Source organism: Pezoporus wallicus, unplaced genomic scaffold (assembly GCF_028554395.1).
Source record: "Pezoporus wallicus isolate ANWC-B61680 ecotype Strahan unplaced genomic scaffold, APGP_CSIRO_Pwel_v1 contig_9561, whole genome shotgun sequence".
NCBI lineage: Eukaryota > Metazoa > Chordata > Aves > Psittaciformes > Psittacidae > Pezoporus > Pezoporus wallicus.
In genome coordinates, this window is record NW_026639554.1 from 352,071 (window position 1) to 375,598 (window position 23,528).

The following is a 23,528-nucleotide window of genomic DNA, read 5'->3' on the forward strand; positions in this document are numbered from 1 at the left end:
TCCATCCTGAAATCAGTCAGTCCATGTGTGTATGGGAAGAAAGGAGTTTTCTCAAGTGCACTGCTGACTCTGCGCCTTAAAGCATGCCTCTTTACAAACTTAAGCCCCGAGAAGAACACAAGGCAGGGACACGCTTGGTTCTTTCCAGAGGAATACATTCAGCTCCCACATACACACTCTTACATTAGATTATTCTGGATGTGGAATAAAGTGTGGCCTCTCAACTGCTCTGAAGCCACAGCTAAACTCCTAGCCCCACCTGTAAAACCCTGTCAGTGAGTGGTAAGTGACTGCATTCCTGATACAGCCATTAGGCTAAGCAGATTGATTCAGCAAAACAGCACCTTACCTTGCTCCACAAACTAGTATAAATTGTCCTCACAGTAGCAGTATTTTTCCTGGTTACTTGAGGGATGCTGCTGTCCCAGTATCAATGTAAATGAGCCCAGCAGTCCTCTATGGGGTTACCAATCATGTGAACAAAGGCAGTTACATTTCACACATTTCTTTAGATTAAATTAAATGTATATCATTTAATTATTAAATGTAATAATACTAAAAAGTAAGAGTTTAGCTAATGGCACAGATTTACTTTAAGAATGAGAAAGAAAAGCAGGCCCTTCTGTCAGTAACATCACTCTGTGGAAAACCAGGTGAACTGTGTCCTAGAGTAACTCCAAAATAAACATGCACTTCTAAAACCCATGTGTGTTAAACACCTTCCCTTCCCCCTCAAAAATACAGCTTTGTCCATTATCATCATTTCATTCTTGCTACTCGGGGATTACCATATGGAAATGTAATTATGGAATTGGCTCTTTGTTGTGAATTTTCTTCAAGTTTACAAAGTTAAAAAAAAAAAAAAAAGTTGTTGTGAATTTGTACGTTCAGCATTGGTTTTCTATTTAAATAGAAGAATTGCTGACCGGTATGGAGTAATAAAAGTTAACTTCGAAAGGTCACCTACCCCTAGGATACAGACTCTATTTGAATTAAGCAATATAACTGTAAGGCACAAAATCTAATGAATGTCTTCCAAAATCAACAGTCACGCTTGCCCAGACAGTGAGGAATATCACTCAACAGCTACAGTGAGTGAGGAATTCGTGGTGCGATGGGTGAGAAGAGAAATAATACATCCTGTTTACTTCTCTCAGCTCAGCCTCCGAGCAATGGTCCACGTTTTATTTTACCTTTAATCCTCTATGCATGCCATGATTATTAGAACAAGCAATAATAAACGGAATTAAATCAGATTTAGATGTGCATCACTGACACCTGCTGGCTAAACTCGTAACTGACTGTCCCAATCCAACACCACTTTCCTCATCCTCATGGAACTGCAGGCCCACATTTCTGGAAGGAATAGCTGCAGATTTTACTCCCTCCATTTAAGGTTCAAGTGCCCATAGCAGAAGTTGAGATAATTAGGAAGTTCCTGCTGTAAGACAGTAATTACCTTACATCCATTGCAAAGGATGCCATTTTACCTGAGGAATTCTATCCACACCACAGAAAATGTATTAAGCATTGAAGTTGTGAACAGAACAAAAACAAATTAATCTATGAAACACTTTACAACAATTATGAATACCCGGGTTCAGTAACCCACAATAAACAAACCATCCCAAGCCAGCTGGTCATGAACGAGAGGTTATGCTCACTAGGAACAAATAAATGATTAATAATTGTTCCTCCATGGTTAATAATTCACCAGTCATCTCACAATTTGGGCTTGTGATCCCTTTCCATAAATAGCATCTGGATGACCAGGGAGAGCCCTCACTTTCCTGCCAGCACCACCACCCCAAGCTGTGTCATACATCCATAATGGCATTCAATGGAACCTGGCAGGTCTATGCTCAAGAAAACTACGAAGAGTTTCTGAAAGCTCTTGGTAAGTGTCTGGTTACTTCTGAAATCCCTTCCTCGGACTGCAGCACACACTTTGCATGGCATCTGCCATCACTGCATTTCTATGTTTTCTTTCTTTTGTTTGGATGACAAACTACTCCCTGGCTGTCGAGGCTGTCGGGCCTAATTTGTAAAAAAAAGAAACTGAATATCATACAAATCAGCGTAGAAAGGTTAGAGATAACCCCCAAATCCCTTTCTCAACATTACATGAGTCCCTCATGAAAGAAGAGGCATAACAGAAATCAACTTGTTTTGATTAACACATAACTTTAGAAATACATTTAACTAGAAACAAACTGTCAATGACCTACAGATGCATGAGTGATTAATGTATGTAACTGGTGCTTAGTGATCTGTAAGGAACAGACTCAGTGGTTATGATTTAGTGGGTGCCTACATTAATAAAAATGCACTTATCCTCTTGACAATCTTGGCAAAACACATTTTATTTGTTTTTAAGAGTATTAAGAGTTTAAGGGGTTTTAAGAGTATGCAAGAGCTACTCAGCAGAATAAGATGCAGTTACAGTTGACAAGCCTACCCCGACAGTACAACGCCTGAACCAGTCTCTCTGTTGCTAAGGGTGATACTCTCACAACATACCAGAGATGCTCTGATACAGTAGTCAGGCTACATGTGCTGCTGCAGCTCTGACTAGCCAGACACTAGCACCTCCAGTCCTCCTGGGACGAGGTGAGGGAAACAAAACAATACACACATGGTTTTTGTCATGGAGAAACACCATCACATGGCAAACCACTACTGAACGGAACAATGCACACTCTGACGCAAGAGTAGCAAATCTAATCTACACGGGCTGGACAGAATGGAACAACATCCCCACAGAGAAGTGAGGAATTCAAACCAGGATTGGCCTTTTAACCTGGACTTCACTTTCTATTTCTTTTCTCTTTGGAAAAACAAATTTGCTCTTTCACATCAACACACTTCTTCATAACAGAGAAAGTCCTTTTTTGCCTTTTTTACAGCATTGCCAGATGACCTTATCAAACTTGCCAGAGATATTAAACCTGTTGTTGAAATACAACAAAAAGGAGAGGATTTTGTTGTGACATCAAAGACACCCAAGCAATCTGTAACTAACTCGTTTACACTTGGAAAAGAGGCTGATATTACTACCATGGATGGCAGAAAGCTAAAGGTACTGCATTTCAGGAATGGCTGCATCAATTCGTTCATCCTTATACTTCAGTTTCTGTGTCTGAGTGAGACTTGCTTGTACCACTTCTGTTAGTGCACAGTTCTATCATTTCAACAAAAGTGTTTCTTCTAAAACTCCTGTTCAAATGCTGTGGTCTGCAGTTGGAACTTCACAGATGTGATTATGAAACACTGACATCGTTTATTTCCTACAGTCATCTGCTTATTCTAACCAAGCTCCAAACTCTAAATGTTTTACAACTTTTAAATCTGCTTCAACAGTGCACTGTGAACATGGTAAATGGGAAGCTCGTGTGCAAGTCAGACAAATTCCATCATGAGCAAGAAATTAAAGGAGGTGAAATGGTGGAGGTACGTGTCAGAAAATAATGGTGTGTTAAAAAAAATGTTGAAGGAAAGTGTTCTGTGCTGATTGGTTTTTTAGTGTAAGCTCAACACCTTATACAAATCCTGGCCCCAGAACTACCACATTACTTGTGGAATTCCTTACAGGTGCTTAAATCTGCAGATACAGAAATCAGATGGAGTATTTCAGACTAACCACAGTTAGCGGAAAATACTAGCAGTACCTTTATTATTCCTGTTTCTTATTAAAACCAACTGCCTTAACTGAATCCTCTTTCAACACTGCCCATATATTTAATGGAAGGTGCTCAACAAATCTTTTTATTAATCACCACCCTGGGGCCAATTCTATTCCGAAGGGCCGTAGCTGCTTGAGCATGGAGCAGAAAGACTCCTCATAAATTCCTCTCAATTATTACAGCAGCGTTTCCACCCTTACCTTTATCTACAGCATTCCTGCCGAAAAGAAAGTAAAGGCTGAGTCAAACCTGAAAATGTACAATACACTCATTCCACCTATAATTCTTCAAAGTTCTTTGGTTAGCTCTAAGCTGTTGGGTAATGACAAAGCTTTTCTCTATAGTTAAGCTCACTTGGCTTCTAAGAAGCACCCACTTGGGTAAAGACTGCTACAAGAACTACTACAGCTAAGTGCACTAAAGTCCTATGTTTTGGACATACAATACCCTAAGATCATTTTGAGTATCTCCAACTACTTTTCTAACATTAAGGAAGCACAAAACCGGACAAAAGAAGCAATAGCTATTTGGGACAATAATTTCTCTTACAGGAAGCATCATCTATGATACCCCTTAAAACAGAGTGAAAAAATGTAGTTGATGGTGACATTTATATTTAGGTTTTCAATCTCCAGAGCTGGTTTTGTAAAAATACTTTTCTTGGTATGAATGTTATACACGTATTTGTAAGCAGGTGCTGTAAATGTATTTGCTTATGGAATAAGATGGATTTAAACATAAACTACAGAAACTTCCAACCACTTAGCTAAAAATAGACTTCCTAAAGTCTAAATTAAAACCAAGTTATGCATATTTGTCTTCTACAGACTATGACTTATGGTGGAGTAACGCTTGTCAGAAGAAGCAAGAGGGTTTAAAGCCAGATCACCTTCTTTGTGACATCTTTACATACCTAAAGTGCCGTTTCCAAAAGGTGTGATCTTCATTATGTGACAAAATAGAACGGAAAATAACTGTGACTTCTACTCTCCTTTCACACACACACCAATTCCCATAATTCCCATAATTGTAAGACTGTATTTTCCCCCTGAGTACACTTCTGCACTCCAAGTGACAGAAGTCTGCCTCCCAGACAACCAAACCTGGATGTTAACTGAAACACTGTGATTTATCAGAATGATCCTTGGGAGTGGACAAAAGCTGACAGAAATGCCTCGATTTTTTACATGCTCAATTAACACATTTAGCTTTAGTTCCTTTGTCTAATAAAGTTTCATCTTCTACTAAAACCCTTTCTCTGTATCTAGCCAGCAAAGAAAAATTAGACTTTGGTTTAGCTGATCTGTAACAGAAATAGAAACAGTAATATTTTAAAAGCAATGAAGTATTTAACAGTCATAAAAGTAATAATAGGAACGACTGCTCTTAAACTGAAGTACACCAGAGTACAATTAAACAAAAATGAGGCACTACAAGAGCAAAGGGAATTAAACACTCTTCCAATTTGCAGAATAAATTAAATTCAATGGAGTTACACATAACAAGATCAGAACAGAAGCCAAGCCACTGGTAAAACTCAGGAGAAGGCTGCTTTAAAGCACTGGTACTGCAGAGAGCCATATAAGAGCTTGAAACACCTCTGTTTGGCAGTTGCTTGGTAACTGCTGCCAACTACACACTGAAACACGACAAAACAGCACTGTTGTCCAACAGCAAACCCAGAGAACACTGCAGGTCTTCAATGATCAAATCCTGAATCGGTTAAGTGTAGGCTACAAAGTACGAGATGCTCAGGTTTATTTCTAAACCAATACAGAGACAATGCATTTCCCTGAAGACCACACTAGTAAAGCCTGTTACAAGTATTTGCTTTGATGCATTATAACGGGAATAAAACAGGAATGATGTTAAAGCAAAACATCTGCTTTTGAAAGAAACACAAAAGTCTTGTTTTGATTCAATAGCTACTCATATATTCCCAGCTCACTTGGCCTAATCTGCCTTGCAAACTCACTTCCTCCCTGTTCAATCCCTTATTAATGTTCAACCTCAATACACAATGGGTATACAAAGGCAGTTTAAGTTATAGATTGTAGATAATGCATACTAAAACCACATTAACCTATACAGAACTTAAACTGATGCTAAACCATTTTAATTTGAAAGCACTACAAGGTCTTGAAAGCAGACTTCATCTCCCTCACTTCTCATTGTGGTGATTTAGCATTTCCAAGAAGGAGGCCAATCTTCTCAATCCAATGGCAATGTACTGTCACAGGACATCCCACATTTAGGTGAAATATTCAGTGCAGCTCCTTAAAGGATTTTGATCAGATTGGGACCCTTGCCCCACTGTCCAAAGTCATACATCATTTCGGGATGACAATCTTGTATGAGTTTGGACAATAGAAATGGATCCACTCTTCCACAAAACCAAGGGAATTTTCTGCAAAGGACCCCATGGGAGTATTTATAACGTTATTTGGATGCTGTTCAAGACTGCTCGCTTCCAATTTGAACAGCTCCGGAGAGGCAATCCTGGCGGGAAGTGTTTCTGCCCATCACCAAACCCCACTCCTCGGTGGCTCCATTGTTTCTCAGAATGTCTCCACAGAATAATTTATTTCTGCTTTGTGCTACCCATCCCCACCAGAACTCCAGGCTCCCACGTGCTTCCTTGGCTTGATTCTTCACATTCTTTTGATGACTCGTGGAAGCAGATCTGTGCACGGATCACATAAGGCAGCAGACTCAGCATGCTGCCAGCATGCTTAGAGCAGAGCAACGTTAAACTAAACACTAAATGCAGGACACACTGAGACCCCCATCTCTCTTCTGCAGTTCTGAGCAGAGAGCACTCAGCATACAAGCACCAGCATTTTCTTCTTTTTTTTTCAAAAAGCAGCATAAATAGTTGGCATAAATGTGTCCGGGATCAAACTTCACCCGTCAGTCACACCCTATGGTGTTCTTAGTGTGAGATTGCCAGGATGCAAGCAGCAGTGTTCGTCCACCCACCGGAGTTTTCCTTCATGTTCAATCATTACACATAGTAAAGCTGAAGTACACCAGTGACAAACACACCACAACTGCATGAACTTGGAAGTCTCTTTTCTCTCTACACTGCTGTTTGGGGAACATTCCTCACACCAACAAAGGTGGAGACACTTTGCTTTACTGAACCCTTCATCACACCAACCTGTGACTGCCCATCTACCATTTAACACCGATGGCGATCAAACCCTGGGGTGTTAAGGAACAATCTCTCTACCCACCTACTTCATTGCTCTCGCCACACAAACGGCTTCAGTGAAAACCCTGCTCTGCACGTGCACGGTGACGAGCCCAGGAGCACAACACCGCTGTCAGTGACGGGGCTGCAGAACAGCGATGCCTCCAGGCACGGAGGCAGGCCCGGCACAGGGCCCCTGCAGCCCGGCACCGCCGCCGCCTCACACCGCCGCCCGCCCGCCATTTTGCCCGCGCGCTTCTCCCTCTTTCGGCGGGAAAACCGACGAGTCGCCGGGGGGGGAGCACTGCGCATGCGCGAGCTGCAGGAGCGCGCGGCGGCGAAGCTCCCGCTCGGGCGGTGAGTGGGGGCTGGCGCGCGCGCTCTGCGCATGCGCAGTGAGGGGGCAGGGCCCTGTTTTGGCGCCTCTCGGCCGCCGAGCTCTCTTCTCTCCCGCCGGAAGCCCCGCGGGAAGTCTCGCGAGAGTCGGCGCGCGGGCGGCGGTGGCGCTGCTCGCAGCTCGCAGGGTCGCCTCAGCGCTCGGCTCCGCAGCGCCTGGGCCCCGCCGCGCGCTCGCTGTGCCCGCCCCGCGCCCCCCGCAGCCATGTCCCGCTACCTGCGGCCCCCCAACACCTCGCTCTTCGTGCGGAACGTGGCCGATGACACCCGGTGAGTGCGGGCGGCGCCAGCGAGGCGCGGGGGCTGCGCAGGCTTTGGCGGGCTCGCTAGGCCGCGCGGGCGGCCGCCGCCGGAGGGGCGCGGGGAGGGGGAGGCCCCGGTTCGCCGCCGATGCGCGGCCGCTCTCCCGCCTCGCCTCCCGCGCCACTCGCCACTGCCCGCCCCGCGGTGCTGCTCCCGCTGACCCTTCCCCACGAGGCCGGTTCCAAAACGGCGTCCAGGGAGAACAATGCTGGGCCGGAGGTGGAAACGCGGCGGCCGGGACGGGAGGGGAGAACGCGGCGCCTTTGCTCAGGGTGTCCCGGGATTCACGGCGCAGCCGGTCCCGTTAGTGCGGGGCTCGCTGCCAGTGCAGGCGGAGCGTTGCTGCGTTAATTGTTCTGTATGGCGCTCGGGAGCGGGGGGGGGGGGAACGTAACTGCATTGTAGGAAGAGTCCGTACGGGGTAAACGTATGCAGCAGCTTAGTGCAGTAACTCTTCATAGGGAGTTAAATCAAAAGTGCATTGTATACGTTCTTATTTATTGATTATTTTTAGCAAACTGCTGATTCCTCTATTTTTCTTTGGCAGTTTATCATGTCCCGTTTGTGTCTGTTGTCAACTTTGAAACGTTTATAGAGTGCATTAATATCAAATGCACGTGTGAGCTGGAGCACTCTCAGGTTGATAATCGCTGTAGAACTTGTCTGGGAGTTCCTGTGAGGTCGAGCAGTGTAAAACACAAATGGGAGTTTCTAAACTTTCTGCCTGTGCAGCTCGCACTGAAATTGTCCAGCACATAACGATAGCATGGGCACGATGGAATGGGATGAATCGAGAGCATTATTGTGATAAAAAGTGTAAACAGCTTCAGGTTTTTCGTGTGTGTGATTTTTCTTTCCTCTTTCCAGTATTTATTTCACTGTAAGAACAGTCAAGGAAGACTGTTGCTTCTAGGCTTTTTAAAATTAAAAGCTTGTAGTAGAAGGTCCTATTAGGGCTTTCCCCATAAGCTTGTGCTTAGATGGTACATGCTTGGAGATGGTTTGATTGTGAGATCTCAGTGTTGGTTGTAGTTCCCTTCTGCCATTATTGATTATATGTGCTGTAGATTCTTTCCCAGATGATAAGGAGAAATGATAGTCACTCTTTCGTACCACATAAATATCGGTCTTTCTCATACATGCTGTTGTCATCAAATGACATAAAAATCCATCTAAAGAGGCTGATGTGATTTAGAAACCTCTCTGAGGAGATGGAACTTGTTCCCAGAGTAGTTGCAGATCTGAACAGTTTTGTGCTCGGTTATTTGGAAAAGCTATCCTAAGGGCATGAGTAGTTGCTCACTCAAGTTTTGTTCTATTTGATGTGGTTTTAAGTATTGATTTTTCTATGGAAATTAGTTTGTGTGACTGGTTTATTCTCATACTGTTTACGTGGATCTTGCAGTTGGTGTTTGCATGTTCCAGAATCATTCTCAAGAGTTACCTGAGGTACTTGAATAACAGTAATTCTTGGGTCCTGCTTTTCACTCTCTGCCATCCTTTCCTAGTCCATCCTGCACTGAATGAACTAGTGTGTGTCACTTAGTTTATGCTTCCGTTAGTTGTACTTAAGTGGTTTCAAAAAACTGAGGTGTATCCTCAGCATCCCAAGTCCTGAGTGGTTCAGAAAAGCCTGGTGTGTAACTGAGCTGCTCAAATACTTTCCTCCCAGAATGGTTTGTTATATTTTTCTCTATCAGCTGCTTCCAAAAAGATGGTGGTCATTTGAGTGTAGATTGAAATAAAATAAAATGCCTATTTTTTTTCATTTGATGGATGTTTTTTAACACCTTAAATAGGGGGAAAAAACATAAAATATTTGTGATGTTCTAGGTCTGAAGACTTGCGCCGTGAATTTGGTCGTTATGGGCCTATAGTTGATGTGTACGTTCCACTTGACTTCTACACTCGTCGTCCCAGAGGATTTGCTTATGTTCAATATCCTTTCTTCAGATGGCTGAGTAGTGAGGGGTGTTGGAGTTTGAAATTCAAGTTTGTGTAAGAGGTAACAAACAAAAAAGCAGTTTACTTTTGTGTTGTATCTAATAAGTGTCTTACTTATGTTGTGGTGTTTTGTTATTTTTGAAGATTAACTTAGTTGCTCTTTGCCTTTTTACAAAGCTTAAGTCCAGTAACATAAAAGCTTGCTTATGTCACTGAAATTAATACTATATAGTTTAAATGAAAATTTATCACTGACTCAAAAGTGTTTAGCAAACACTTTTATTATCACTGATATTAAGTAAACTTGTGCTTAGCAACTGTGGCTGGTATTCATTGTTAATTTAACAAATGGGAACTGGAATCACTTGATCAAAATCAGATTGTATAAAAAATGAGGTGATCTTCTTTCTTTAATATTGTCCCCTAATTTACTGTCCTCTGTTGTTGCCTCAGAATGTAAAGCTGTACAGTAATGGCGACCCCAAAGAGAAAGCATGAAAGAACCGTTAGAGTAGAGTTCAACAATTAAGGCAAGTAGACAAGCCAAAGACCTCTTAAGGATCAGGCTTGAAGAGAAGGGAGAGTTTGGGAAAAGAAAAAGTAAAGAAAAGCTGGAAGAAGGACAAGCCATAATGGGAGACAAAGCTTCGCTTTATCCACAAAAGGGGGAAAAGGTTGTTTTTCAAAGTAAAAGATAAAGCCTTCTGTCATTTTTGGCCAAGCATCTCATGACAAGTCCTTCTGACAAGCACTTAAAGAGTTAAAGGTCAAGATGAAGTTGAATGGTGGCCAAGATTAAAGGAGTCATACCTGATGTATCCTACAGAGTAACAGTTGTTCTTCTGTTTGTCACGTAAGCAGTAATTTGATGAATAATTCTGGTTTAGTCCATTGACAAAACCTGTAATATTTCTCTTGTGAGTGCTGCTGTAACTGTGGTCTTGAATGAAAGTGCATTCCTCCTGGTTTATCGAGATACATGCCAACAGCATGAGCGTTCATGTTCTGCGTAGATGGTGCTCATGGTGAGCTGAGTTGCTACGAGGAGAAAGGCAATTTGTTCTTTCAGGTCACATAGCTAGAAGAAGGTGCGTTAGTTACTGCAGTGGTCAGACCCATGAATTAAAATCGGTAATGTCTGTTGCTGACTGTCTGACCTGACCAACAGTGCAGGGTTTCATGTGTCCCAGACTGCAGGAGGTCTGCGTATGTGTCCGTGGTGCTACATAATTCAAGCTGAAGTTAGCTGGGGAAAAAAAGGGAAAGCTTTATCCCAGTTCTAAAACTAATAGGCATGTGTTAATTACTACTGTTGGTTGCCTAATGTAATTTAAGAAGTAGGGTTTAATTTTATTAAAGTCAATGTAGTGGAGAGAACTAAATGACCATTAACAGTGTGTTTTGAAAAGGATGCCAGGGTTTTTTTTTTTCCTTGCATAAGTACAAGTGGGAGAAGAAAAAGAGAATCGCATAGCAACTGCTTGCTGGTGGATAAGTTCATGGTCATATTATAACACTTCAAGTTTATTAAAGGAGTTCTCAGATAGCTGGTGGTTAATAAATAAAAATAATTCCTCGTGTGTACTGTAGTATGACCAAAAGAACTTTAAAACAAACGAACAAAACCCTCTGTAAAATTAGAAAATAACCGATTTTTGTATTTTATTTTAAATACCAAATCTGTAAACTGCTCAAATTCCCAAGTACCTTAACACTCGCCACATTTGAAGATGTCCGTGATGCAGAAGATGCTCTCCATAATTTGGATCGAAAGTGGATTTGTGGTCGGCAAATAGAAATCCAGTTTGCACAAGGGGATCGGAAGAGTAAGTGCCTTGAATGTATTTCAGCACTTTAGCCTTAAAGTTCAGTGCCAGGCACCATTACATGTGTTACTAATTGTTGTGGTATGTTCTTGCTTGTGTATGAATAGGATGTGGATGTTTTGCATTTTATCCAGTAACTATTCATGACTCATTTTAATTAAAACCAGATCATTAAATACAGCGGTCACTGTCTGCGAGCTGCTAATCCTGAAGCACTTATTGTGGAGCTCTGTGTGACTCCTGCAGGGAAGTCTGACTGCTGGGAGCTGTCAAAATTAGCAGCAGCCCAGTTTGAGGGTGTCGTGATGTTTATATTGTGTTGAAGCATGTTAGTGATGCTGTGTTGACACTTCCCAGTGCAGTCTGATTTCCAGGGTTGAGGCAATAGCTTCGTTCATTTGGCCTTAGGATAAAAGTAAATGTCAAGGTATCTCAATTCAATATGGAACAGAATTTCTATTTTCTGAACAGATTATTCTAAAGAGAGATTGTCTTTTAAATTTGTTACTCATATACGTATTCTTAATATAGAGATAGGTACGGACAGGATGTAAAAAAACCCCATGCTGTGAGTAAACTGAACACATACCTGTTGGTCTAAGCTAGGACTATAATACTTAGTGCAGCCTGATAATAAAAGCATCTTAAAGGTCTTTCAGTTCAAGCTGTCAGAGAACATCCCAACTGTCCAGATTTCCCTCAAATGCACACAATTAATTTGTATTGAAATCAATGGGGTTTACAAACTCTGAAGGATGAGTCTCTGTCCTGTACAGTCCTGGGATTTCTTACCAGGTTTTGAACAAAAATTAACATATTTACCTTAGTATTGTAAACTGAAGTACTCTAAAAAGTAAAAATTGTAGCCATTGAGTACAGATAGTGTTCACTGTCTGTAGATCGTGTTCATTGTAGGTAGTGCTCACTATCTAGAGCATGATATGTTTAAAACACTTTGAGCATGGTCTTCTGGTTTGAATGAGAATTTCAGTAATGGAGCATTAGTCCTGTCTTACTGGTTTTGAGGGCTTGGTTTGGTTGGGTTTTTTCCCCCCCTAGATCTGTAATGCCCACACAGCTGCATTAATTTTTGTCTGGTGTTTATAAGCAGCTAAAGGGAAGTGCCATACAGCAGTCTAAATACCTGATATATGGATTAGTAATGTCACTAAAGGGAACTTTTGAACTTAAAATGCTAAATGTTGATATTTTTTACAGCACCAAATCAAATGAAAGCCAAGGAAGGGAGAAACCTGTACAGCTCTTCTCGTTACGATGACTATGACAGATACAGACGATCTAGAAGTCGGAGTTACGAAAGGAGACGGTCTAGAAGTCGTTCTTTTGATTACAGCTATAGAAGATCCTATAGTCCCAGAAAGTAAGTGTAGTGTGTGTTCAGCTTCAGCTGCAAAGCAGTCTGCTGGAAGAGAGACACCACATTGCCTAGTTAATTGTTAAAGTCTTGAATAATTGTTTTCTATTGTGGGAGTAACTTGTGGGAGTTGCATATTTTGCATGCTACATAATCAGAAATACTGAATGAAATGATTCTGTGCTTCAGTGCAGAATAAGTAAAAGCAAATGCACAGCTTGAGATAGAATTTATTAAGCATTTGTACATACACATAGGTATTTGTCAGCATTTACTTTTTCTGATGTACCTTTTTAGCAGTAGACCTACTGGAAGACCTCGTCGTAGCAGAAGCCATTCGGACAATGATAGGTAAAGTACTTTTTACATCCTTTAAATTGAAAACTAGATCACTGTGTTCCTTTAACTATAGGGTTAAAAAAAAAAGTTTCTCCTGCAAAATGGTAAACAATTTTTAATGTACTAGATGTCTAAGAATAGTGTTTTTACATTCAAATCTCCTCTCTCCCCTTTATTCTGATAGGTTCAAACACCGCAATCGATCTTTTTCAAGATCTAAGTCCAATTCAAGATCACGATCCAAGTCACAGCCCAAGAAAGAAATGAAGGCTAAATCACGGTCTAGGTCTGCATCTCACACCAAATCTAGAGGCACTTCTAAAACAGATTCTAAAACACACTATAAGTCCAGCTCAAGATATGAAAAGGAATCGAGAAAAAAAGAACCCGCTAGATCCAAATCACAGTCAAGATCACATTCTAGATCTAGGTCAAAATCCAGATCAAGGTCATGGACTAGTCCCAAGTCCAGTGGCCACTAACAGTGTATCCATGTTGGGTCTAGGCATGTAAGATTCATTTACACACAGTTCAGTTTACTTAAATTATCAGGAATATGATGTTGCAACAGTGCTAAAAAGTATTCTCTTTGTCAGTTTTCCCTGTAGCCGAAAATGGTTAAAATTAAGACAATGTTGAGAAGCCACTGAGAGAGCGAGAAAGAGAGAGGGAGAGAGAGTGTCCACTTGGTTAAATGTCACGGGCAGCTACTGATTTGGTTGTGGTGTCTCTATGTATATTTTTGTAAAGATTTGCATTTCTAATGCTTAGATATTGGTGATGACTTGATTGATCGTAACTTGCAACATTGTCCTATTAAAAATGTCATACCCATAGAGAAATTTGGTACCAGTTTGTGCTGAACAGTTAAACTAACTGTTTAACTTGTTCTGTAATGCTAAACCTTGTGATAACACGGAAAACTGGACAGCTGTAGCACAACACTGACCGCTGTGACACGCAGACTGGCAGGTTCATGTTTCCATTGCTCAGAGGCAGGTTTCTGTGTTCTCCATGCCCGCTGTCCTGAGCGGGTCAGTGAATGGAGCGGTTTGAGATTCCTCCTTAACCCTGCTGTCTGGGGAGATGGTACTAACATTGCGTGGACTATGTGGGGAGAGAGTGGGTCTTGGAAGCTCATTCAGAGTTTGTGCAGTGCTGTGACTTGTCAGGATAGAGGCATAGCTGCTTTGGCCTGGCAGCTAGTACGAAATGGGGGGGGTGGGGGGGGGAACACCTTGCATTTGGAAAATTCAGTTCAGATTTCAGCAAACAGCAGAGCAACTAAATATTAGGTTGTGTGTACATTTTATGCAGTTTTTGTATCCTAAATTTTAGTGAGCAGTTAACCATTAAATTGCTTAGTTTTCCTGCTGTTAGATACCAGTAGATTGTTTCGAGTTGTGTGTGTACAGTATATAAGAACTAAACTTTTCTGCCAATGACTCCTGTGGTTAGTTGGTGTATTAGGTATAATCCATAGCCATCTCTTCCTGAGTAACATAGGCTGGCTTGTACGCAGCAAAAAGTACTTGGTCAAGTGAGTCTGGGTCACTTCTTCCTCAGAACAGATAGTGGTTCAGTTCCAAGATTTCCTTAAGAACAAATGTTTGCAGTTGGATATGAACAAGAGCTGCATCTCTAGCTATTTAGTTTATCACTAATACAGTATATTTAGTAAATTGAATGTGAAAAATAACAAAACCCGTGTGTAATCTTACCAGTATTTCTCTAGAAGGCAAGATACTTTGGTATGAAAATGGCTTTTGGAGTTGGTTTTTCTATTCGCCTTCAAAAGCCAGCACCAGACACCTAGTGTTCCCTGCTGTCCTACCTAGTAGCATACAAAGATGTTGGTTTCAACAAGTTCCTTTTGTAGAGAAATGTTGTAGGTTTGGGTTTAGTGTGTTCAGAGGGGCCTTTCCAGAAATGCAGACGGCTTTGAAATACCGGCAGCGGAACGTGCGTAGGGGCTGATCCTAGAATCTTTGTACATTTGATAGTATTTCTAACTCTTCCTTTACTGTTTGCAGTTAATGTTCATGTTCTGCTATGCAATCATTTATATGCACGTTTCTTTAATTTTGTAGACTTTCCTGGATGTATAGTTTAAAAACAGCAAAAAGTCTATTTAAAACTGTAGCAGTAGTGTGCAGCTCTAGCAGAGGAAAGTTGTGGGATTAAACTTTGTATTTCCTTTCTTATAGAGGCTTCTAAAAAGGTATTTTTATATGTTCTTTTTAACAGATATTGTGTACTACCTTTAAAACATCGATGTTTTGATCAAAATAACTAAAGACCCAGCTTATTTTCTGCTTGCTGTAAATTTAGCAAACATGCTGTAATAAAAAAATGAAGGAAATACTGACCCACTGGAATTATTGTAGCTTTAGAATTTGACTCCAGAGCATGGTTAGGAGCAGACCTGTGCATCCCTTATGGAGTAAATTCCTTACTATGGTATTTCAGTAAAGTCAGGAATTTATCATTTAGTGTCTGAACAAAGATGGCTTCACTTTTTTTGGAGGGGTACTAGCCAAACTAAGAAAGCAGATGTTCTAGTCTAACGTATTGAACTTTCTTTTCCATTGACTTTCATTATTGCTGGCTGGACTGCCCTGTGGTTACAATGCAGATACTGTTAGCCAGGTGATGAACTACCAGCAGTTAGGATTCGTATAGAACCAAATCTCTTACTGATTTATATTTGCTATATTAAAACTGGCGCCACTCTAGAAAGGTGGTAAAGCTTTGTTGAGAACGCTTAGAACTCAGGCTGCCTTCTGGCATTTGTGCAGCTGGCGGTTCTTAGGCCACTGAGGGAAAACAACTCTAAAAAGCACTTAATTGCATTGATAAACCCACCCTTGGGCTTCTTAAGTTGAGCTGTGATTATGGTGTAGCTTTCTGCTTTTAACAGCAGAACAGCCTGCCCTTTCTCAGTGCTCTTACATTAATAATTGTCTTCAAGACTAAAATCCCACATGGAAGTGGTGCACCTGGCTGTGGTGGGCAAGCATGGGTCTGGTTCTGTCAGCACCCTGCCAGGGATTGCTGTAATGAACACTCCAGGAACTAGAGCTGGGCCGGTGGGGCGGAGGGAGGAGAGCATCGGTGTCCAGGCTGAGCTGCTGATTCCAGACTGCAGAGTAACACTAACTGTACCGTGACTGTTTTGTCAGCATGTCCTTATGTTGTGTGCCTCAACAGTGATGTATAGCACAGTTTAAATTATTTTTGTTTTGCAAATCCAGTTCATTGCAAGTATAATGCAGTATCTGCGAGTTCTGATGGTTCTTTCTTTCTCTCCCAGAGGTAGGACTAAACTTTGACTTGACTTGTGTATATGAACAAGCCAGAAAAGCCGAACACAAACCCACGATGTTTCAAGAGTGCATGAATAAAGATGTTGTCCTAGTTCTTGCTCCCATGGAAAAATTGTGAAGAAGCTGTTCTGTGGGCCTTTCAGTTGGGGACGAGTTAGCAGGATGTGGCCAAAGGGCAGGGAATGTTCACGCATTGGCGCCAGTCCAGCCACAGCCCCGCTAGATAACACCTCCTCCCTTGGCACAGGGGTCTAGTCCTGCTCTAAGAAAGCAGTAGCCTGTCTCATGCAAGCTGCCCGCAGGTTATGCACAGCTGGAATGCAAGAACATACGCAGGCTACAAAAGATGGTGTGTAGGCATCTTTCTTTTGGAGTCTCAAGAATGGTGGGGATTCTGGGCATGGTTTTTTTTTTCCTGTGGTAAACTATAGATTTAATTTTTTTTTATTTTTGTCATTCCTGAAAAAAAAAAAACAACTGTAGAATTGAAGTAGATTGTAAAAATTCTGCTGACAGCCATGGCTGTGCTCAAAGCGTCTGCAGCATTGTCGATTTACTTCGGCAGTAATAGAAGGCTCGTTTGGAACTCCTTTTTCACCTAAAGTCCATGTGCCCAAGTGGTTAATTACAAATCCTACATGTAGTGGTTGAGTAGCTGGGTGTTTATAAACTAGGGACTGCAATAGAGTGGTCTCTGACAGCTCAATGTTATCCTTCCTGTGTCTTTTGAAGATGTTCAATGTACAGTATAACGGCTTTACTCAAAGTGGAAACTCGATTTAAATGTTGGTTTGAGCTCTTGGAAAGAGCGCCTGCTTCTTTTTTCTCTTGCTGTTTTGTCTGGGGTAACAGCTTGGAGAATGTTCAGAGAAGGGCAGTTGGGTCGATGCCTTACAGCACCACCACTGGGGTTCTGGCAGGGATGTAACATTTTGAAGTACAAAGGGATGAATTCACACATTTTTAGGACTTAATCACCCATTAATAACTGCTGGTTTTCTCCATTTATCTTGTAACTTGCTTAAAGAGTCTGTAGTCCATTGCTATAGTATGTGTCTAAAGATGCTCTTACTGGCGAGAGTAGGAAGGGGAGACTGTGTACCCTGTAGTGTGTTTGATCAAAAGATGCTGATGTTTTTATTCCTACACATCCTTTCTTCTTGAGTTTTGTGTTCCATCTGTGCAAACAACCCTGTGAACTGGGAATAAAATGTACACGTTTTGACTATACCTTGAGAGCAGCTTCTGACTTAATTAACACAGCAAGGGCTGTTGGGGATGGACCACCCAGGGATGCTGCCCCAGCCCTGGGTCCTTCTCTGCGCTTCCATGCCTGGCCTTCCTGAGCAGAGCTCATGGCCCCAGCAGGCTCCATGTGAGCTTTGGGTAAGGTCAGTGTTCATTATCAGCACTGTGAGGTCCAAAGGAGAGGACTGTGGTGAAGAAATCTCTTCCCATTTCCAGCCCATTTTGTGTGTGTGGAGTACTTGCCAGGGGCCTCAGGCTGCTGCTCCTCCCCAAAGGTAAGATAATCCTACAGTATGACAGTCAAGATATAAAAGGGGGCACTGAAATGTGTCAAAGCTCTATGGAGCTGCTTGAGCTACCAAACTTGTGTGATCCTGCTTTTCCAGTAGTCTTGAAATAAGTAAGAGTCTTTTAGGGGGTGAAAATATTACTTTATTTGAATTTACTTCCAATTTGTACATACACGATTGGTAACTCACAATTTGAGGCCGAGTATACATGATTGTAACTGGGACACAGCTCATCTGCTGGTGGAGGTCAGAGTTTAACACAAGTTTACAGCTGCCAATTCCCTCTTACTTGGAGCAATAGATTTGTGAAGGTGTTCTGAATGAACAGAGAAATCACATTTCATGATCCACAATTCTCCCTGCCATGTTAAAAAACTTTATGAATGACTATGAACCACCTCTGGGTTCTGCTGCTGCAGTGGGATTGGTTATTACAGGCAGCACCAAATACTGGTGACAAGCAACGGTGTGGTTTAAAAATGGAAAACTTGCAATCCCACAGATGTTTTCCATCCCTTAACACACACACATGCTACAGAACACCAGGATCCTCAACTGCAGCAGCTTTTAAGGGGTTCAGGTTTGATTTTTAGGTTCAGGTGGTTTTTTTTTGTTAAAAAAAAAAAAAAATCTAAATAAGCCTTTTTTGCACTGATTTACTTTAAAAATGAGCTCATGCATTTTCACTGCATGTCAAGTGCAAGGGCACAGCCACAAAGGTTTTGCTTTTTTTCTTTTTTTTCCTTTTTTTTTTCTTTTTTAAACAAAATATCTTTTACCTCAGGCCACGTACACCCCGTGGCCATCTTACATTCACCAGTTTTGTACTAAAAATATTCTGTGCAGGAAAGCCCAGCAGGAATTTACATATGCTACAAAGTTTTACATGTATTTACATGGCTCTGTCTTCCCTATGGCACGTCAGTGCTGCCAGGAGCTGCTGCAACTGCCTTGTTACAGGGTCACACATTTAAGACCGACCTAAGTAACTACTCCACCGTTCTCAGATGTAAAAACTGATCCAGCGGGTACCTGGGAACCCCTCGGTGCAGTGGGAACACAACAGGGTTTAGGTTTCAGGCAGTCACCTGGCACTGCAGGGTCATTTGCTGGGGTTCCAGTGCAGATTCCTCTTCTGCTCAGCAGGGGAGGCAGTTCCATGCTGCTTGATGTGTTCTGCTTGTCTCTTCACCAACACACACCAGAGCCCCCTCGGTTTTAGTCACAGGCTTGAAACACTTCCTGCTAATTCCAGAATGCCAGACAAGGCTCATCAGTGCAAACGAGCCCAGTCTGTGTTTGCCCTGGTGCCTTGGCAGAGGTTTTATTTCACTAGCAAGTCCTATGCAGGTTTGAAAAGCAGCAAATTACCTGACTAAAGCTTTCAGTGCAATTTTTTTTTTTTTTCCACTTAATGCTGCATTAAGTTAGGCAAAAGCTGGTTTTCTATCATACCAAAAAGTAGTCACAATGCCAACTGGGGGAGACAGTCCCATTTACTCTTACAATAAATACAAGAAATGGTGACTGTGCAGCTTTGATTAGATTGACTATAGAGAAAATTCCTATTTCACAGTGAACACAGCACACAACTTGAGGTAAAACGTGAGGGGAATGTAAACTTCAACCCCTTTTGTCCAAGTGGCTAACTATATGGAGCAGGAACATTTGGTTCTGTACACCTGCACATCTAGAATGAGGACTAACAATTCTCAACTTTTAAATCCTGTAAATTTAAATAACTTTACAAATGTGAAAATTACATCTCAAGCCTGGACCTTAAGTAATGTTTTAAGCTGAAATGTCATCATTTCTTTATCTGAAGGTTTAAAAGAAACGGGTACCCAGTGGCTGGGTGGCTTGGGAAGGACACTGGGCGAGGGTGGCTCACTGAATTTTGCTCCGGCGTAGTTCTGATTGGGTTGAGATGTGAAGAACAGGTTGTGATTCGATAAAGTCGGGCTCCAATTCTGATTCTTGGGGAAATGAACATTGTTCTTTCCCCCTTTTTGCATGGCCTGCCATGCACCAGCCGAGGAGTTGCATCCGTGCCCTCTTTCTTTCTTCATATAGGTCTTCATCTGCGAATTCTGGTCTTTATTCTTCTGCCTGTTTTTAAGTTGTTGATGGTTCTTGGTGGGATTTCTAGACTGGGGAACTGGAATGTTGAATCTTTCTCCACCACCCATCTTCAACTTAAATGTCACCTGTATGAACAGAGGGGAAAGTTGGTGGAGGATGCATATTTTTAAGTGTTGGAGAAAGTTTAGATTCTAAGCAAGGGGGTTGAAATCAATCTAACCAAGGCTTCTATCAGTCAGAAGCAGTGGGTTTTTTTCTCCATTACTGGATACCAAAGAACACAGCTGCCACACTCAGGAGAACTGGATTACAATGCCATGTCACCTTCCAAGTGGGAGAGTTCTGACTCTGCAGTGGCTTAACACTCCTGGTGCAGAGGGCTGGCCAGTACGTCACACACCAGACCATCCATCCCTGTCCCCCCCACCAGCAACTGGAGCTTTGTCTGCCTGGCTGGCAAAGTGCCACTCCTGCAGGCAGTCCAGCTCCTGAATATGCCACCTCTGTTCTCAGGTAAAGGAGTTACTGGAAGAATGTGGAAAACACATTGCACTGCTTGCAAAATCCAGTGCCAGATTCAAGGTGATGGTGTTAAATCCCAAGGACATTTAACCAAGATCTTTACACACCTAAAGGCCTGGGCAGAGTTCACGCTGATAAAGCCACTCCCAGTCTTTCCAGTTACAAGAATAAACCCAAAGTGAATAGATAACCACCTCAAAGCAACTTTGCAACTGATCTTACAAAGCAGACAGCTAGATACTATCACAGGGTGCTTGGCACCTCCTGACTCTCCTAAGGCAGGGTTCCTCTCCCCCATTTACCTTTCAGTTGTCTTCCCCGATTCCCCACTCTCCAAGCCTTGCCCCCTTTCTTGCTTCCAAGCCTGAAAGCGGAGGTGCTGCCTTTTGCTGGACTCCTTCCTTTGGCTCGGGACAGAAGTGTTCATGGGCTGATCCGCTGTATTCAGCCAGGGAGCCGAGCCCAACATCGGATTCTCGGCACAGGCGCTCCAAGGGAGAAGTCCCACTGCATAAACAAGAATGAAGTTTGAGTTCAGGTTAAGGAAAACTCTTTCCCTTTCAAATCCGACGGGGAAACAAAAAGCTAAAATAATTCAGAGAATCCATAGTCAGCTGTCTCTCGCTCGTGAAGGATGACAAGACAGTTCAAACTGAAGACACACGGTAGTATTTACCTTATTCTACTTGTATAAGCTTCACAATCATACTTAGCATATCACGAGAGGCACTCTTCATGCTCTCTCTACACACCTGAAGGATTTTAATGGACGAGCAAGAACCTCAACTGTTTGGGGGAAGGAAGCAACGGAAAACGCTTTGGGATGAACCCTCGAGGGCATCGCCCCTGAGCACGAACCACCCCCAGATCCCTGCCGCCTGCCCCCGCGAGCCGACCGCGCCCCCTCCGGACGCTGCGCAGCGCTCCCCTCCTGCCCCCCGGCTGCCTCTTCCCCTCCCTCAGCACAGTAACTCCTCAGCAGCCCGTACAATGATTTCCTGCCCAGCCCAGGGCCCATCCTCGCTTTCTCTTCGGAAAGCTCAAGCCACCCCGATGGTTCCGCCTCCTCCAGCCGCTGTCACTTCGGCCACAGCACCCCCGGCTCTCCCAAACCCTTCGCCTTGTCGCGACTCAAGCCCAGGCCCGCGGTAACGTCGTCACCCCACCGGGGCGGCCCTTACCGCTCCCATCTGTTCGTCTCCAGACTTCCTCCCCTCGTCCCCCCCGGCCCCGCATCCCCAACAATGGGGCCCCTCAGTGAGCACAACATGGCGGCGACAGCGCCCGGCCCGGCCCGCACCGCTCCTCCCTTACCGACTTCTGTCTGTTTCCTTCGCCCACAAGCACAGACACACTCGCGTTCCTGCGGAACCCGGACCCGCAGCTCCTCCGCCGCCACTCTCCGGCACCCCCCAGCCAAGCACAGCCCAGACCGCCCCGCTAGCACCCACCGCTACCCCTCACTCTCCTACACAAAATGGCGGCCGCTCCCCTACGCCGTATAACACCCTGGCCCTCCTCCCCCGCGTCCCGGACCGCCTCGCTCAGCCAATAGCAGCGCCTGCCTGCTGCCTCCGCCAATCCCAGCGGGGTCCCGCCTGTTGCTGGGAGGGGCCAGGGCAGACTGGGCGGGCGGGGCCGCCGTTTGAATCTCCTCAGCGGAGGACGGCCGGGGCGGACAAAGAGGCCCGGCTCCGGTTCCGGCTGCGGCCGGGGCGGACGAAGAGCTGCGGCTTCGGCTCCGGCTCCGGTTCTGGTGGGAGCCACGGCCCGAGGGTCCCGGGCAGTGCCCCCGCCGGCCGGCTCCCAGCCCCGCGGCTCGGGAATTAACAAAAGGTAGGGGTAGGGGAAGGCCGCACCAGCTGCTGCTTGCGGCTTCACAGAGGTGAAAGAATTAACGACAACCCCGAGCCCCTCCGGTCTGAAAGAGCGTCCCCGGGAGCGGGGAGCCACCGACCAAAGCAGGCTCAGCCCCGCGGCGGCAGATGGAGCGTGAAGGGCCCGAGCCCCGCACCTCCGCCGTTGGGGTTAATTCATTACCCCAGACCTGCGTTTACTTAACTTGGCGGCTGACCAGCACACGGCCTTACTGGCTCTGCGCCAGCCCCAGCTCTTCAGGCAGCACCAGGGCAAAGGGAAGGGCTCCCGAGGGAAGCTGCACCTTTAAAAGGTTTATTGCACGGTGCAGGGTCGGTGTGTTTTAATACACAAGGTGTGTTGACATAACCAAGTCCAGACCTTTGTTTGTGTTCTTTATTATGTGTTTGTGCAAAGCACGCTGAGATTAATGTGTTTTCCTCCCTTTGCGCTGTGTTTCTCGGTACAGTGTTATGGCTAAGATCCTTATGGTAGCTTTCCTTTAGACAGAAGACAACAGTATCTGCTGTAACCATTTAAGCCTTGAAAATGCACTAGTTCAAAGCAGATTTTTTTTTGCTTTGGCTCTTTTTTCAGTGTGTTTATATCTGCTACGACATCATCTTATAGAATGGTTTGGGTTGGAAGGGACCTTCAAGACCAGCTCAGTGTGCAGATGTTCTCATGTCAGGACATGTCACTGAGACATCGAAACAGCATTTTAGTGGCTGCCAATGTGCTCTCACATCCAGGGAGCAGAGCAGCCTCATGATTGCAATTCAAATTGAGGATGACACAAGGCCTTGTAGGTTTTCCTGACTATCTTCGCTCTTTCACAAAACATCTTGCCTTTCACAGCTGGTTTTAGGCTCAGGCTGACGCATGTAGCCAGAGGGGAGCCAAAGATGTCAGTGATAAACCAATCCTGTATCCGAGCAGGCTGTCCCAGTGGGACACCAGGAAAACAGCTGAATGCTACAATAAATTGTGTCATTTGGAGTTCAAATCTAGGAACGCAGGGGAGTGTTTTAAACCAAGGGACAGGCAGTTCAGAATATCCTGACTCCACAGTGCCTGCATTGGAAGCAAAGGGAAAGTTACCCATGCTCCATACTTCAGCAGCTAAAGCCTTGAGCAGGTTTCT

At 43.8% G+C, this 23,528-nt stretch overlaps 3 protein-coding genes across 9 annotated transcripts; 2 read left to right on the forward strand and 1 right to left on the reverse strand.

Moving 5' to 3' along the window:
• The first annotated feature begins 1,746 nt into the window (after positions 1-1,746).
• On the forward strand, positions 1,747-5,562 carry LOC130602303 (fatty acid-binding protein, liver). The gene is made up of 4 exons (XM_057415053.1): positions 1,747-1,897; positions 2,907-3,079; positions 3,361-3,450; positions 4,511-5,562. Exons 1-4 carry the CDS (start codon positions 1,831-1,833, stop codon positions 4,559-4,561), a joined length of 381 nt encoding a protein of 126 aa, XP_057271036.1. The 5' UTR covers positions 1,747-1,830; the 3' UTR covers positions 4,562-5,562.
• A 1,814-nt stretch (positions 5,563-7,376) lies between these two features.
• On the forward strand, positions 7,377-17,613 carry SRSF10 (serine and arginine rich splicing factor 10). 7 transcript variants are annotated; one of them, XM_057415025.1, is made up of 7 exons: positions 7,377-7,542; positions 9,409-9,513; positions 11,242-11,345; positions 12,564-12,726; positions 13,018-13,071; positions 13,244-13,345; positions 16,373-17,613. In XM_057415025.1, the coding sequence occupies exons 1-7, from the start codon at positions 7,478-7,480 to the stop codon at positions 16,389-16,391; spliced, it is 612 nt and encodes a 203-aa protein (XP_057271008.1). In that variant the 5' UTR covers positions 7,377-7,477; the 3' UTR covers positions 16,392-17,613. The 7 variants fall into 7 exon arrangements, with proteins under 7 accessions (XP_057271008.1, XP_057271009.1, XP_057271010.1 ...); XM_057415026.1 differs by lacking the exon at positions 13,244-13,345; XM_057415027.1 differs by lacking the exon at positions 13,244-13,345 and having other exon boundaries at positions 13,021-13,071.
• Positions 17,614-18,546: 933 nt separating this feature from the next.
• On the reverse strand, positions 18,547-21,987 carry PNRC2 (proline rich nuclear receptor coactivator 2). Its single transcript, XM_057415028.1, has 3 exons — positions 21,842-21,987; positions 20,830-21,034; positions 18,547-20,130 (listed from the first exon to the last, which is right to left on the reverse strand). Exon 3 carries the CDS (start codon positions 20,110-20,112, stop codon positions 19,690-19,692), a length of 423 nt encoding a protein of 140 aa, XP_057271011.1. The 5' UTR covers positions 20,113-20,130; positions 20,830-21,034; positions 21,842-21,987; the 3' UTR covers positions 18,547-19,689.
• Positions 21,988-23,528: the final 1,541 nt, after the last annotated feature.

What these genes read in the sequence shown, in the direction of transcription:
- LOC130602303 (XM_057415053.1), top strand. Translation starts at nt 1,831, where the DNA reads ATGGCATTCAATGGAACCTGGCAGGTCTATGCTCAAGAAAACTACGAA. An exon ending in TGGATGGCAGAAAGCTAAAG is followed by an intron (nt 3,080 to 3,360) that starts GTACTGCATTTC and finishes CTGCTTCAACAG; the next exon opens with TGCACTGTGAACATGGTAAA. An exon ending in AAGGAGGTGAAATGGTGGAG is followed by an intron (nt 3,451 to 4,510) that starts GTACGTGTCAGA and finishes TGTCTTCTACAG; the next exon opens with ACTATGACTTATGGTGGAGT.
- PNRC2 (XM_057415028.1), bottom strand. Translation starts at nt 20,112, where the DNA reads ATGGGTGGTGGAGAAAGATTCAACATTCCAGTTCCCCAGTCTAGAAAT.
- SRSF10 (XM_057415021.1), top strand. Translation starts at nt 7,478, where the DNA reads ATGTCCCGCTACCTGCGGCCCCCCAACACCTCGCTCTTCGTGCGGAAC. An exon ending in AGAGGATTTGCTTATGTTCA is followed by an intron (nt 9,514 to 11,241) that starts ATATCCTTTCTT and finishes AACACTCGCCAC; the next exon opens with ATTTGAAGATGTCCGTGATG. An exon ending in TGCACAAGGGGATCGGAAGA is followed by an intron (nt 11,346 to 12,563) that starts GTAAGTGCCTTG and finishes TATTTTTTACAG; the next exon opens with CACCAAATCAAATGAAAGCC.